Source organism: Carassius auratus, chromosome 36 (assembly GCF_003368295.1).
Source record: "Carassius auratus strain Wakin chromosome 36, ASM336829v1, whole genome shotgun sequence".
NCBI lineage: Eukaryota > Metazoa > Chordata > Actinopteri > Cypriniformes > Cyprinidae > Carassius > Carassius auratus.
Window position 1 is genome coordinate 18,243,261 of NC_039278.1, and position 16,282 is coordinate 18,259,542.

The following is a 16,282-nucleotide window of genomic DNA, read 5'->3' on the forward strand; positions in this document are numbered from 1 at the left end:
CACAAGAGTCTGCTGTGAGCATCATGAAACCCACTGAAAAAAGACATATCTGATGCTGCTACTACAGTGATCCGGAGCTTTCACATTATTCACATTAATCACCAACTATTTTATCCAGAAATGTGGTTCAAATCTATAAAGCAAAATATAGTGTACTTGGTTTCCGACAAAGGTCAAAACAAATTAGAAGAAGAATAATATACCATAATCACAGATCGTCCTATCCAGGTGGATTCGATTTTTCAGAGGATGACTGAGACAGATTGAAAAAAACAGACATGTAAGATTGAACACAATAATACAAATACAAATTATGTGAAACACACATTCACCTGACCTCCGAGGGAAAACTAGTCCCATCCAAACAGGACTTTAGTCTAATTCTACAACATGAACTATTTGACTTTCATTAATTTCATGCATAATCAAGAATGTATAATAACAAATTATATTTAATCCTTATTTGGGCATTTGTGGTTTGTTTTCTTTCTTTTTTTCTGTATTTCTTTTAAATTTAATATATCTAGAGACATTTTTCGCTGAAAAAGTGTACAAATTTTAGATTCATAAAAAGAACATGAAACTTCACATACAATCTTGCATAATGTGATGGATCTACATCTGAAACTCAATATTAAAAAGTTGATGGCTATTGGTAGCTACCATAACAATAAAACTAAAACAGTGAAACAGGATATTCAACCAAACAAAATCATCCTATGGGAATTGGTTAACTGATTAATTGCACGCAACACCACCTGGAACATTTATTAAGGAAGAAAATATTGTCAATTTTGGAGCATCACCAACAGTCAGCTAAGGCTACCTTTCTCGATTTGAAGTCTTCTGGATTGTTCTCAAATGGAATGAGATCTCACCAAGATGCTGGGAAAGTGCGCAGCCCTTTAAGAGTTTGATCATCTCTCCAAGAGATTGGAGAGAGATGCATCTAGCAGCCTGCGAGGACCTCAGGGGTCAGAACAGCTCAGGAGAAGATGAGGAGGAAACGGGATTCTGACCCTCCAGCGTCCTTGCACATTCACAGTGGTGCTTATCTTTGTGCCTACATTATTAATGCAGTGCTAATAGTGCAATTCTGCTCCGCTGTCTGGCTCTATGATCTTAACGCCTCTCAAGTCAATATTAAATCGGATTTCAAGGGAGAGACTATAAGCAAGACCACTTTAAAGGAAAAACATTTTTCCATATTCCACTATGTTCTTCCCTATTTTCTTTCTGCATGCACTCAATCACTATAGCACTCAGCTCCACTATGCTAGCATGTAGCATTTTCTAAGCGATTTTAGTACGACATGGGGTAAGTGTTTAGCTTAGCACTATTCATTCCCATGGTGGAAGGGCACTTCGCAGCACTTCGACCTCGGCGCAGTAATATCCTCACTCCAGAAGAGTGAGGATATTACTGCACCGAGGTCAAAGTGCTGCGAAGTGCCCTTCCACCATGGGAATGAATAGTGCTAAGCTAAACACTAGCATAGTGGCGCTGTGCACTACAGCGATTGAGTGCACGCACTGAGATTGGACAGGAAATGTATATCAACTCATCTAATTTGAAAGAAGAACATAGTGGAATATGGTGGCATTTTCCTTTAAGTATTTAAGACACTGTCAAATATCTAAGAGGGTTTTTGCACACCTGTAAAATTTCACTCTTCATGTCTAGATTTATACAATTAAAGGGACACTCCACCCCAAAATGAAAATTGTCATTAAACACTTACCCCATGTTGTTCCAAACTCGTAAAAGCTTTATTCGTCTTCAAAACACAATTTAGATATTTTGGATGAAAACCGGGTGGCTTGAGACTGTCCCATAGACTGCCAAGTAAGTAACACTGTCAAGGTCCAGAAAACTATTAAAGACATCGTCAGAATAGTCCATCTGCCATCAGTGATTCATCCATAACATAATGAAGTGATGAGAATACATTTTGTAAGTGAAGAAAACCAAAATAACGACAACAGTATTCTCTGTGTCTCTCCATATCAATTTGATCAAAAGTGATATTTATGATGTTAAAAAAAAGATTCCCATTTCAAATAAGGGCTGTACTATACTTTCTATTCAAGGTGGTTTCCACAAATATTAGAATGATTTATACTGAGTTAGAATGATTTATGATGGATCAGTGACTGAATACTGGAATAATGAGACCAAAAACTCATCTTTGGGTCACAGGAATAAATTACATAATATATTAAAATAGAAAGTAGTTATTTTTAATATTTTAATATTTTTGTTGCTGTTGTGTGTTTCATCAAATAAATGCAGCAAATCAAATCAAGGAGAAAATGCTTTTTTATTAAGAATTTTGTCCAAGTACAAACATCCTACAGATCTAAAAATTCCCTTGAGCTGAACCTGAATATTAGTAGCATCAAATTAGATGCCCTTAATCTGCCGCTAAATAGCAGTGTTCGGTCACTCCAATGATCTCTTCCTGTCCAAGCTGGCATTTATTGGTAAGAAAAAGCTGTAAGGTGCTTAAAACTTTGTTGAAAGACAAAACTCTGGCTAAAAAGACTGATAAAAATCATTCTAAGAAGCCAAATCGGGCAATTAACCCTCTGTCCATGGCAGGATGGGGACTTGGATCTGGTTGAATGCTGGGAACAAACCATTTGTTTGGGGAGCAATCAGGCTCCTCAGCTGTCTGACTGAGGCAGCTGTTTGCACATCGCCCCATTTTTCCCCCACCATGAACCAGCTGCTCCGATTGGCTAAAGGGATGGAACTTCCTCCACCCCCGGGAGAGACGGCAGCGATGGAGACAGCTGGAGCAGGATGGAGTTTGGAAGGAGGGAGCCGTTATGAGGACAGGCGGGGAGGAGACGCAAGAGTGCCTTTTTTCTATTTACCCCGTCCCCTTCCCTCCAGCTGCAAACGAACCTCCAACCCAAGCATGGCGGGAGAGATGTCTGTGGGTCGGGATGGAAAAAGACCAGGAAACGCCTTGAGAAATGGAACACTTCGTTCCAATTTACCCACCTACACCTATGATTATTAGAACTCAATTATTGCCAGGTTAATGTAGAAGAAACCGATCCGAGTCACGTTTGGGAGTCTGACCTCAGATTTCCTCCCCACCAGCACGTCTACCTCATTATCTCATTATATTTGTGATGAATCGCTGATCGAAATGCAACCGAGTCATTCTCCATGGAGAGGAGCCCATGATGGAGCCATCACGCAAATGTTGGCAGCAGTCTTTTGGTTAACAAGTGTTTCTTGATTACCACAAAGATGTAAGCTATATTTAATGATAATGCTTCCAAAATGGCTTTTCAACAGATTCCTTGGAGGGTTTGAACATAATTACAGACCCAGAAACACCCACACACATACGCACACATCGCTTTTCTAAGCACACTAAATCTCATTGAGTTTATACCGCAAAGGGTGAATGTAGTGTGTGTTGTGCAGAACTGAATGAAGAGGCATCTCATTTAGAGACAGCCATCGAAAAACCACCAGCTGTCGTGTGGCCCTCTGGCTAGGCATGAATGAGAAGTGTGCTCATTTCAGATGAAAAACGGCAAGGACTACAGTGTTTGGATGGTTTTGTGTTTGGATGTTCGAATCAAAAAAATCATACGAGCACCACAACAAGGAAACAGGTGTTCAGGTGCACATCAAATAACTTATTCAAGCACACACGTCAGATGAAAAAAGAAAAGAAAAAAGTGACGTGAGGTGAGGTGTAGCCAAGTGAGGTGTATTTGTGCTCTGCATTTAACCAATTTAAGTGCACACACACAGCAGTGAGAAGTGATTACACACACACACACCTGGAGCAAGGGGTAGCCATTTTTGCTATGCCTTCCGGGGAGCAGTTGGGGGTTCGGTGCCTTGCTCAAAGGGCTCATCTTAAAAAAAGTCTTGATATGATTTATGTATTTATGTCTCACCAAAAAAAAAAAAAAAAAAAAAAAAGGTAAAATTTAAGTCTATATGTTATCTTGGAACTGTTTGAAAGTCTAGTTGGCATTAGTTGGCTATTTTTATTATTAACAATACCTATGGTAATCAATCAATCAATCAATCAATACACTGTTTTAAATTTGGGTGTCAGAAAGAGTTTGCTTTTCATTTGCAAAAATCAAATCCTTTTTAAAATTCTAAATGTTATCTAGTTTTAAATTAATAGCTGTACTAATTGAACTTGCTACCTTCCCAGTACACAGACTCCGTCTTCCATGACTTTACAAACAGAGGTCTAAACAGAGTAGGGCTGTGCAAAAAATCGATTGCGATTTTCATGCGCATCTCATCAGTAAAGATGCTCCTGTAATTAGAAGTATATCTCCAGCAGGTGCGTTCAGATCAGGGTTGCCAGGTTTCCACAACAAATCCTGCCCAGTTGCTTCTTAAAACTAGTCCAAAACTAGCCCAATGAAAACTGCTTCCCCGGGTTATAATATACATTTTTTGGAAGGGTTGCCCTGGTAAAATTCGCATTTTAGAGGCTAAATATTACGTTATTGGTATTGGGGTTGCTTCAAACCGCGGACATGAAAAAAAATTGCAGACTTGGCAACACTGGTTCAGGTGGAGCGCAGTTACTACACAGAGCCGTAGTCTACCGACAACTGACACAAAATCATTTTCAAAATCGACAAAGAATCGCCTGCGATTTTAACATTGATTTTGTGTAGATTGTCAGTGAATTACGGCTCAGTGTAGTAAATGCCAACCGGTGTTGCCAAGTCTGTGGTTGTTTTTCATGTCTGCGAGTCAAAGCGACCCCAATACAAATAACGTGATATTTAGCCCCTAAAATGTGAATTTTACCAAGGCAACCCTGCTAAAAAACATATATTTTAACCCCGGGAAGCTATTTTTTTATCGGGGAACCTTCTGGAAGCGCAATTGGGCTAGTTTTGGACTAGTTTTGAGAAGCAACTGGGAAGGATTTGTTGTGAAAACCTGGCAACCCTGATCTGAATGCACGTGCTGGAGATATACTTCTAATCACAGGAGCGTCTTTACTGATGAGATGTGCATTAAAATCGCATTCGATTTTTTGCACAGCCCTAAAACAGAGCAGAGATGTTTGTGTTGGGAGATGCACTGAAGACTTGACAGCAGTCATATTAAGGGGCCTTTAGTCAAATGATTAGCCTTTCACGTTCTATTATTAATTCAATTGTAAATGAGGAGTGCTAATAGTTTTCTGCATAATCAATTATAGTCGGAGTGGGTCAAAGCCTTATGACACACAATTTGCCTAATATCTGATGACCTACTTACAACTGGACACTACAATCTATTCTGTATAATTAGCAGGATGTGTGCCCACCTGTAACCCCATAATGAAGTGAAATATCAAAAGTAAAATTAGTTTTACAAGCGGTCTCATGGTTCAAACCAACAAATCTTCCAGTTACCAGCCCAGATCTTTAATCACAACCCCAGAGAGAGGTTCAAAACCACAAGGGCACAGCAACACGGCTTATCAGTCATTCACCTCAACCGCTGAGCCACCTTTGTTTCAATGACAGCTCGATTTCTCTGCATTATTAATGTGTTGAGAGCTTCCATCTCTGAACAGGAAACGTCTACTTGAAAAAGGAAGTTAGGCCTAGAAAGAATATTTCCTTTCCTTTATTTAAAGGAATTACATTTATAACATAATTTACTCACTCTCATGTTGTCACAACACACTGATCCAAAGCCATGTTTCATTATATTCTTTTATTGTCTGTAAAAGGGTTGCGTGAAAATTCTGCAAAACATCTCCTGATGTTATTTACAGGTAAAACAATCATATACTCTTAAAAGATTCATGGGAAAAAATATTTTTGTTATGCTGGTTGAAAGTCTCTTCAGAACCCAATAGCAATCACTAAGTTAAGTGGTCTAAGTTTATTTATATTGTATGTGGAAGGCATAGGACTATAAAATGTTGGTCCAATCATATTATTCGATCCAAGGATTACGATAGGCTGTCCTACATGCCTGTCAAGTGACAGAAAGTGAAAGTGACATACAGCCAAGTATCGTGACCCATACTCTTATAACCCATCCAAAGTCCACACACACGGCAGTGAACACACACACACACCATAAACAGCCATTTATGCAGCGGTGCCCGGGGGGCAGTTGGGGGTTTGGTGTCTTGCTCAAGGGAACCTCAGTCGTGGTATTGCTGGGCCAAGACTCGAACCCACAACTTTAGGGTTAGGAGTCAAACTTGCTAACCATTAAGCCACAAAAAGTAGTATGTATGTTTAAATGTTGGTTTCAAAAGGAGGGGTATAGCAGTGTTTACATAGAAGAACCAATCTTGGGTCCCAAATAGAACCTTTCAGTGAAATGTTCTACCATTTTTCTAAGCGTAAAGACCATTATAATAATCTAAAGAACCTTTTTCTACTATAATAAACCTTGGTGTTCCATGGATGTTAGAGGTTCTTCATGATATAAGCCTCTGATATAATTCCTCAAGGAAGGTTTGAGCTCTTGGAAGTTCACAGAGATGTAGGAATGTTCTTAATAGACCTGATACGTGTGTTTAGATGTGCAGACAGACTCTGCTGGAGCCCAATGGGAGAAAGCGGTCTGGGCAGAGGGCTGTCTGAACCCCGAGGCCTCTAAGAAATAGGACACACACATACTCTGACATCCAGGGTCGGCAGCAGCCTACTGACAGGGCAAGTACAAATACTAGTGCAGGTCCCGGGAAGAGCGCTGGAAACTGATGGTTTCAAACAGTTAGCTGTATGAAGATGTTGTCAGACCTATTCATTATTCCTTGTGACCTCTTCACAGACTCTCGGGAGATACTACAAAGGGTCAAACTAAAGGGTTTTGCTTCCATTTTCTACTTCAGTATTTCATCCAACAGTAACTCTTCTTCAAAAGACTACATAGCCTATAAATATTTCACTTTCCAATTCTTCTATTTATTCAGTCAAAGAGTATATTAAAAAAACATCTATAGTTTTTTTGTATTTACAGCACAGATAAACATTACATATAATATTTTGTATTTATATTTTAATATTTTTATTCTATATTATTTATATTTTAATTAAATATGTAATATGTTGTACTTATAGTACAGACAAATAATACAATTCATATTTTGTATTTATAAATATTTTAATATTTTATTATTTATAATATTTATATTTATTATTTTCATTATAGATAAAATTGATAGATTACAGATTATGTATTAATTGACTAAGTTTATACATTTTAAATGTATTCATTTGTTTTCTAACAACAAACCCATTAGACTGATTCGCATACATCAAAAGATCAATCTTGAAATTCTAACAATGAAAATCCAGATTGTTCAAATCAAAACCGTTTGATGGACCAAAATGGAAAAGAATGCAGGAGTTTTGAGAAGTTTCTTCTTAAAACAACATCATTTGTCTGTACTGTATATTTCCGTAACATAAACCAACACTTAAAAATAGCACCAACCAAATGCAAAGACAGGTAAGTGATAACCATTCAACAAATATAAGTGCAAAATAAATGAACATTGAACACACACAAAAAAAAATGTTTTTTTTTTATAAATTGTCTCGAAATATATTTTGATGAAAGTGGATTTGTTACAAAAGCGGAAACAGCGGTGCTTTAGAACGGATTAATTTAGAAATGCATTTTTATGGAGAGCGTTTACCATACTGACAGAATAACAACATGCGGTCAGCACGTGAAAACCCTCTCTGCATTTATAAATCCATCCCTTTAAAGCAGCACAGCTAAAAATATTAAAGCTAACACAAATTAGAAAAGAAAAAACTGTCCGACCATCATGACCCTTCCGCTTTCATCTCTAATATTCACAGCTTACGCAATCCCTCCTCAAGACTCCTCAAATAAGAAGGAAAGACAAATCTCCTGAGCGCAGCCCCTTATATTTGCTCGCCCCGTATGCTATTTTTTTTTTTACCTTCAGTGGCGCATCTGGATTTTGTCACTAGAGAAGGCCAGGATGTGATTTGACACGTACAGTAGATGAAGGTTTGGGATGAATATGAAAGATTGGTGGGGAGTCCAGACAGCAGCTGGATTTCCTGGTGAGGAAAATCTCTCAGGCAGAGCGCAAGAGGACCAGAAAGAGAAAGCGGGAGCGAGAATGAGCAGAAAATGCCTCGCCTGCAACGACCCCAATTACCACGGAGGAGATCAAAGAGCTCGCTGCCACTGTGATATTTAAATGATGAGCCTGGATAGTGCCTCGCTTTTCATATCTGCAAATGAAGGAAAGCAAGGCCCACCGCCGCCTTCTCCCTCTCTCGCTCATTCACCGCACCTTTGTGCCGGGATTTGAAAGCGGTACAGAACAGTCTCTTTCACCTACCGCTGAAAATGAATGAAACTCTAGGACCCTGTTTAATACATTTTTGCATTTTTATAAAGTCAAAATATTTTAGAAAGTATGATTGTCATTCAAATGAGACATTATTGTTTACATGCATCATTTGTGCTATGTGCATTGAGATTACACTGATTTTCATGACAAGCAGTAAAGCGGTACTGTCTCTTTAAGACTATCAGAAGAAAAAGTGAAAGTGAGAAGTCAGCAGGAACACGGCACAGAAGGTACAGACAAGTAAAACTATATATCTACTTCTAAAACCATTTTTTTTTAAAACGTCCATTCAATGATTTAATACTTATCTGCCATAATCGTTTTAACGTATCTTTTAAGGGAAAAATATGTAATCAGCATATTGTGTAATTAATTTAAATTTTGAATCTACTGCTCTAGAATTTTTCAAGAATAGACTGTCAAGAGTAGCAAAGATTTGAAAATAATCATTATTGAATAAAAATGTGTGAATGCATGAATACGTGTATACTCGGACACATTCAGTGAACGTGGAGCAATAAATAGGACACAAAAACACCATAATGCATAATGAAAGTTGGTCATATGACTCATGAACCACATTTCGAATCCCCTGAAGCCATATGATACCTTTATGTAGGAAATACCAATATTTAAATAGCTATTCGAGTTAAACTCAAAAAACTAAAGCACTAGAACCAATTTTTGTGAAATGCAACACTAACCAGCTTTCCAATGGAACTAAATCAATATGAGAACGATAGAGAAAACGCCAGAGAGAGAGAGAGCAAACATCTAAGGCTGTGTGGGGGACCTGCATTGAATTTCAGATCTGCTGAAAAGCAGGATGTTATATAAATATTGATGAATCAGATGGCTACCTGAGAGACAGAATAGCTATCTCTTGTTATCCGGATCCTGACGTTGCCTTTGTTAACAGTCTGCATCGCCATAGCAACGAGCAATTAAATGGCAGCATGCATTTAAACATCAGAGACAAGCTGAGATTCATGCCGCCGAACAATAGAGGAAGAAAAAACACCGGCTGCGTGTGATTACTCGCGGAATTGAAAAACGTTTCAGGGTGAGAGAGAAAAAAAATGTATGGTAGACAAAGGCCGTGTATGTGCTGAAGTGCACTCTACATCTCACAATACATAAGAGCTTGAAACCTAGTTTAGTAAAGTACACATGCAACACGTATATGTAACAGTGGCCTCACCCTTTTCCCATTCATTTTCTCCGTAGGCATTTCAAAACATCTCCAATACGGCCCTGAACGAATCAACCAGCACTGAAATGAATCACAGTATTCAAACATCTGATTTCAAGCTAAAAATTACATGAAAATCTGATTTTTTATTAATTCTAATTATTTTTATGAGAAGACAGACCATTTGTAGAAAATGAATAACAAAATATTAAATATTGAAGTAGACTGTTATATAATATTTTGTATAATTTGTATTCATATTTAAATGTTATATTACATTTTAATTTTAGTTGAAGTAATTTTATGTTTTTGTCATTTTTATTTAATTTCTTTCTTTTTTTTCTTTTACAAAATGTTGATACTGTTTTCAGTTCATTATTAATGTCTTGGCAATTAGCTGAAATACAGTTAAGGTTTTTCTTTTATTTCTGTAAAGTTTTATTTTATTTGTATAGGTTTAGTTAAGGATTGAATCAGATCTGACAGATACAAAATAAAGCTACTTATAGTTGATTAAAAGTTTAAAACAAAATATTGCAAAATATATAAAGATTTTACGAGTGATTATGTAATTAGCTGTAAAAAGTCTGGTCACTGCTAAGCTCTTTATTTCCATGGTAACACCTTCTCTTCTGATTGGTCAATATCTCATTAGGTCTTCAAAGCATATTTGGTTATTAACCATAATTTAATGAAGTTGAAATATCTACAGAAGATCCAATCAGCACATAACACCACCCTCACAGCTCATGGCAGGTCTATCATTATCAAAAAAATAAGTTTCTGTATGAAGTGTTCTGCATACTGTGCTCAGTATGAAAAAACCTAAAGCAGACTCATGATTGGTTGAGGTATTTGGTGTCATTCATTCAGAAACCACACTATTGAGGGTGCATTAGGAAACATCCACATAAATGCATTGATACAATGAGTTGAGTGGTGCTGATACTGAAAATATCAAGAGCCTTCAGGGTCCACTCTACAGTTATAATCCTATTACTAATGATCTTCCATTGAAAAAACAAATTACCCAAGTATGACAGCCTTTGAATATGCTAGTGCTAAGCCGCGCTTATTACCTAAAACATCAAATATAGCTGGACAGAATCGGTGATTCATCCTCACAATTCATCGTGTTAATGTGGATACTCGGGTTTGCCAAATAAAGAAGGGAAACTGAAATAAAGGGCTGAAGCATTGCTCTCATTATGTACGGAGAAGGAGGGGGCGAGACAGGGCTTTTGATCACCCAGCGAGACCTACTCCTGCTTTCAAGGCTGTCTTTGACATAAAGGAGCATTAGTGATCTTTTGTGCGGCTAGAAAGGGTTTTAAAAAGAGAATGAGAAGAGGCATGAAAGACTACAAAACAAATGAAAGTGTGAGTAAAAAGGAGAATAGGGCGATCTGTCAGCTATTCGCTTTATTTATACTCATAATGACTGTTTAGCTGTTTCGTGGACCGACATTTTGTCCTTCACTGCTGCAGAGATTATGATTAATTATGCCAGGGGTTTTCTTGATCCAATGACAACGTCTGCCACCCAAATATGATGATCTCCTTCCTACGTGTAGATAAGGTTGCTGGACGTTTTCTAGTTTGCAAACTTAATTGAACTGACTGTGCGAGCATTAAAGGGATAATTCACCAAAAAATGAAGATTCCTTCATCATTTACTCACCCAATATTGTATTTTATACGCACACAACTTTAAATGTATCTTATTTATTTAATTTTTTCTTCACAGAATATGAAATCTTCTGATATACTTGTAAGCGCTATACCTTGATATATTATACAATTAAGACATCAATATTTTAATTATTTAATTTAATTATTTACATTTCTGAAAACAATCTGCGTCTCAAAAGGTGCCTTTATTATTAACGAAACGTGAGCATCTGTCCCAAAATTTGTCAGTTTCCATCTGTGACCCTACACAACTACACAATTGGATTTTTCACACACTCATGCAGCTTTGATGATTTTCAAAGCTTCACATCTGTCCTCCTGCGTTCGACATTACAGAAACCCGTGACTGTGTGTGGTGACAGTCTGCACTAGCGAGTCGATGCAGGTGGTTGTCCTTTCCTTTCATCACGTCGCTGTTAGCCTGAGCGGAGAGGTACAGTGATCAGTTTGTGTGCCAGCCTGGATCAGATGAGATGGGCTTTGATGTTTTGTGTGGGCCCGAGTCGCTCAAGCAGTTCAAATCCAATTTCTGACCCTGTTGTCGGCACACGCTCTGGGGTCAGGACTCTAATACCCCTCTGGCCTGTCAGGAGGGAGGGATTCTGATCCCTGCACAAACTCTGGACAACAGCAAATGCCAAGTAAGGCTAGAGCCGTTGATATTAACCAGTGTGCACCACAAGGAATTCAAATGATCTATTAGATGGGCGACTGCAGGGTATTAATCCAATTCACCATAGATTCGGTATAAGCCTGGCAACTGACACAGGTTTCACGATTTGATTCCGATTCACAATCTCTTGATTGCGATCTTGATACATTTGGATATATATCAAGTACAGTGTTCATTCATGTTTATTTCATGCTATTGTAGTAAAGTGGAAGAGATGATCAGTTCACATTTGCTCCATGCTGTCATAGGTGCAAAACTTGCTGAAATTAATGGCTGGCAGGCGCACTACAAAAACATATTTAGTGAGGCTTTTTTCATGCCTCAACAGAAAACAGACCAATGACGATAACCATACAATAAACAACGTTTTGAAAATCGTTCTAATACTATGAGAATAGGGAAGTCAACTCTTGACAACACAAAGGAAAAACTATAATTTTCGGAACAATTTTTTCATCTGATGAATGACAAATCATTGACAATTAGAATGCAATCAAGCATTGGTCTTATGTAATTTTTTGACTGTATTAAAAGCAGGGTAGGCGATTTCGGAAAGGCTAAAAATAGCAAGCTAGCTTTGAAAGCATAAGATCCCACCCTCCCTGCATAAATACATTTCGCAAAGTCATGCCTACTCCGAAACACATAAATGCGCACAGGCTAACCAGCTACAATATGAGGGACAAGGTTTTTGTTGGACAATTGCACAGTCTATTTAATTTGCCTTAAAATAGCAACATGCCAGCAATGTTTTCAGACCAGCACACCAATTGGCGCAAATGCATTTGCTATTTAAACAACATAACGCAACACGTGAAAATGACAACTGCAATGCAGCGCCAGGTTTATGAGGCCCTCAGAGTCATAACAGGTACACGTAACAAACAGTTGTCACGATCATCTCGGATAGGATAAAGACATCAGTGGGTAATGCGACTGCGTTGACTGGCCGTCTCTGCCAGATGTGACATTTCGCTGTGTTTCGCCTAAATGGCTCTGATAAAGAGTTCACTTGTGCGGTCCGGAGAGGATGAGACCAGCCTAAATGAGAACGGATGAGCCTGGCAGGCAATTCTCATTCAGTGCCGGGCTCGGCCCAATAATGAGGTGGATCTCAATTATGCCACCACGACGTTGTGAAATGGTCCGGGGGCTCCCACCTCGATGCCTCCGGAGGCCCTTCAAGCCCCCTCATCCAAATTGAACTGATGGAGCAGAAAAGCCATTTTGATTTTCGTTCTCACCTCCTAAAACACGGTTTGGCAGTGACAATGCCAGGGTGCTGTGTGCATCTGCCATGCACTTGTGAAGGGGGTCAGCTGTGGCATCGGTGGGTCCCTGTCGGATGTGTCGTATAGTGGCGTAATTGGATTTGTGCTGACAGTCTGTTGACATAGACATTATTAATTGGGGTGGCTGGATTGACACCCACTTAGATAGCCACATCATAAATGCATGAAACTCGGCATGATAATTGCGATCGCTCCGCTAACTGCGGTGGGCTTGATTAATGATGCCGTCATCAGCATATGCCACAGCTGACCTCATGGTTATTGAGTTAGCAGCCTAATCAGAGAAGAGGTGGAACGTCTATAGCTCATTCGCACTCGAGAGAGGCACAAGAGATTGTTGACGCTCTTCAAACAACTCTTATGACCTAATGAATGCAACAGTTGCTACTGAAGTTTTCAGAGTAATAGAAGCAACTACCCAGCACAGCGGGATCACTAAAACATGGCCTATAGACATTGAGTGTGGGGACAAAACAGGCTACATTGCTACAAAAAAATCTATATAAATAAATATATATACATACAGTGAGTACGGAGAGTATACGACACACCTGTCTATATAAGACCTTCCAACTCACAGTGCATGTCAGAGCAAATGAGAATCATGAGGTCAAAGGAACTGCCTGAAGAGCTCAGAGACAGCATTGTGGCAAGGCACAGATCTGGCCAAGGTTACAACAAAATGTCTACTGCACTTAAGGTTCCTAAGAGCACAGTGGCCTCCATAATCCTTAAATTAAAGATGTTTGGGATGACCAGAACCCTTCCTTGAGTCTCTCCTCAGTGCAAGACACATGAAAGCCCCCATGGAGTTTTCTAAAAAACACCTGAAGGATTCTCTGGTCTGATGACACCAATATAGAACTTTTTGGCCTTAATTCTAAGCGGTATGTGTGGAGAAAACCAGGCACTGCTCATCATCTGTCCAATACAGTCAACAGTGAAGCACGGTGGTGGGGGTGTTTTTCAGCTGCAGGGACAGGACCACTGGTTGCAATCGAGGTAAAGATGAATGCAGCCAAGTACAGGGATATCCTGGACGAAAACCTTCTCCAGAGATCTCAGGACCTCAGACTGGGCCATAGGTTCACCTTCCAACAAGACAATGACCCTTAGCACACAGCTAAAATAACGAAGGAGTGTCTTCACAACAACTCCGTGACTGTTCTTGAATGGCCCAGCCAGAGCCCTGACTTAAACCCAAATGAGCATCTCTGGAGAGACCTGAAAATGGCTGTCCACCAACGTTTACCGTCCAACCTGACAGAACTGGAGAGGATCTGCAAGGAGGAATGGCAGAGAATCTCCAAATCCAGGTGTAAAACTTGTTGCATCTTTCCCAAAAAGACTCATGGCTGTATTAGATCAAAAGGTGCTTCTACTAAATACTGAGCAAAGGGTCTGAATACTTAAGACCATGTGATATTTCTTTTTTAATAAATCTGCAAAAATGTCAACAATTCTGTGTTTTTCTGTCAATATGGGGTGCTGTGTGTACATTAATGAGGGAACAAAATGAACTTGAATAACTGATTTTAGCAAATGGCTGCAATATAACAAAGAGTGAAAAATGTAAGGGGGTCTGAATACTTACCGTACCCACTGTATATTTCGTTTAAGTTTACTGTATATATCAAGGAGTTTTTTTTCTTTTTTTTGGTTCAGCATGTTCAGAAGTGTCCGCTACCGTTTGCTCACAAAATGTGTTTTTTCTCGCTTATCACTCAATACCCTTAGCTACAAGAATACTGTAAAATATTTATTATTAATACTGAATGAGATGAGACTACAGGAAGGTGTCTGACTATCAGCTCCATCTACTGCACCACAGTCAGACAGAAAATCCTTACAGTGTTGACAGAATAATCACATTTTGTACATCACTCATCTATTAAATGTTGCAGACCAATATAACCAGAGTGAAACGATGGACAATAGCACAATTACTTAAACTAATAAAGAAATGTAATTTAATTTAAATAATAAATTATGTTTAATGTTGTTTTCAGAAATGTTCATGATCATGAGACAGAAAATACTTTTACAATTATTTATTAGTACAATATATTTATTATAACAATGTTATTATTAAACATTTACAAATTACAAACATTTACTCACAATTATAAACACACACACACACACATAGTGGCTTTGTTAACTGATTTTTTTTATATTTTCAGAAATATCAATCATTATGAGGCAGAAAATACTAGCACAGCTATTATACTACTGTTATAATTACTTCAAATTCATAGTTATTACATCAACTGGCACATTTTTGTGTTTGTGTTCACCTCTATAACCATTCTCAAAACTACTGGCATATAATGTTGTGTGAATCAAAGATATAAACCAAGGGAACTGTAAAAAAGATTTGTCATGTTGTAAATAAAACCGATTACTGGAGTATGTTTAATGTGATTGTGTCCTACAGGTGTGGTGCCCAGTAGTCTGGGTCTACACAGCCTGCAACCCAGTCCAGTGGCTCCAGACAGCCAGGCTCAATCTCCTACACAACTGCAGTACTGCAACAAAGTCCCGCACCGCCGATTCTCCATGGAGGTGAGTCACGTTTAATCATCTCATCCTTCTCCATGCTTAAGCCCAGCCAAGTGTCCTTTCCAGAAGCTTTGATGGAGTCCCAGTGATCCTAACAGAACAACACAAGCTCTGCTCTGCTAATCTTGTCTGAGTCCTTAATAAAGTCCTTGCCAGAGGCACTAAAGCCTCGTTATCAAACGCTTTGTTTCTTTTTAAGGTGAGACTAGGTAAAGCCACAAGTACTAAAGCAATGATACGTTTTTGCCTGACTGCCATAAAATGCTCCTTTCCTCTTATGTGGAGGCCTTAAAGGGACATGGTGATAGCACAAATATTAAATGGGGAAAATTATATTTTAACGATTTTGCATTCTCACAAACCTTTTGTGCTTCCCTGAAAAACCTAGCATTCGCTCGCAAGTTATATGAAATGATATGAGGTGGGAAGAAAAGCTACATTTCAGTGCTTTAACGAGTGACGTCAACGTTTCTTGATGGAATGCAACAGTTTTGCGAAGGATGCAAAGTTT

General features: G+C 38.6%; 1 protein-coding gene across 1 annotated transcript in view; it reads left to right on the forward strand.

Annotated features, from left to right (window-relative positions):
- LOC113055500 (cyclin-dependent kinase 18-like) overlaps positions 1-16,282 on the forward strand; it is a 55,608-nt gene that overhangs the window by 21,439 nt on the left and 17,887 nt on the right. Inside the window, exon 3 of the mRNA XM_026221860.1 lies at positions 15,647-15,774. Within this exon, the coding sequence (XP_026077645.1) occupies positions 15,647-15,774 (128 nt within the window). The remainder of the gene's footprint in view (positions 1-15,646; positions 15,775-16,282) is intronic.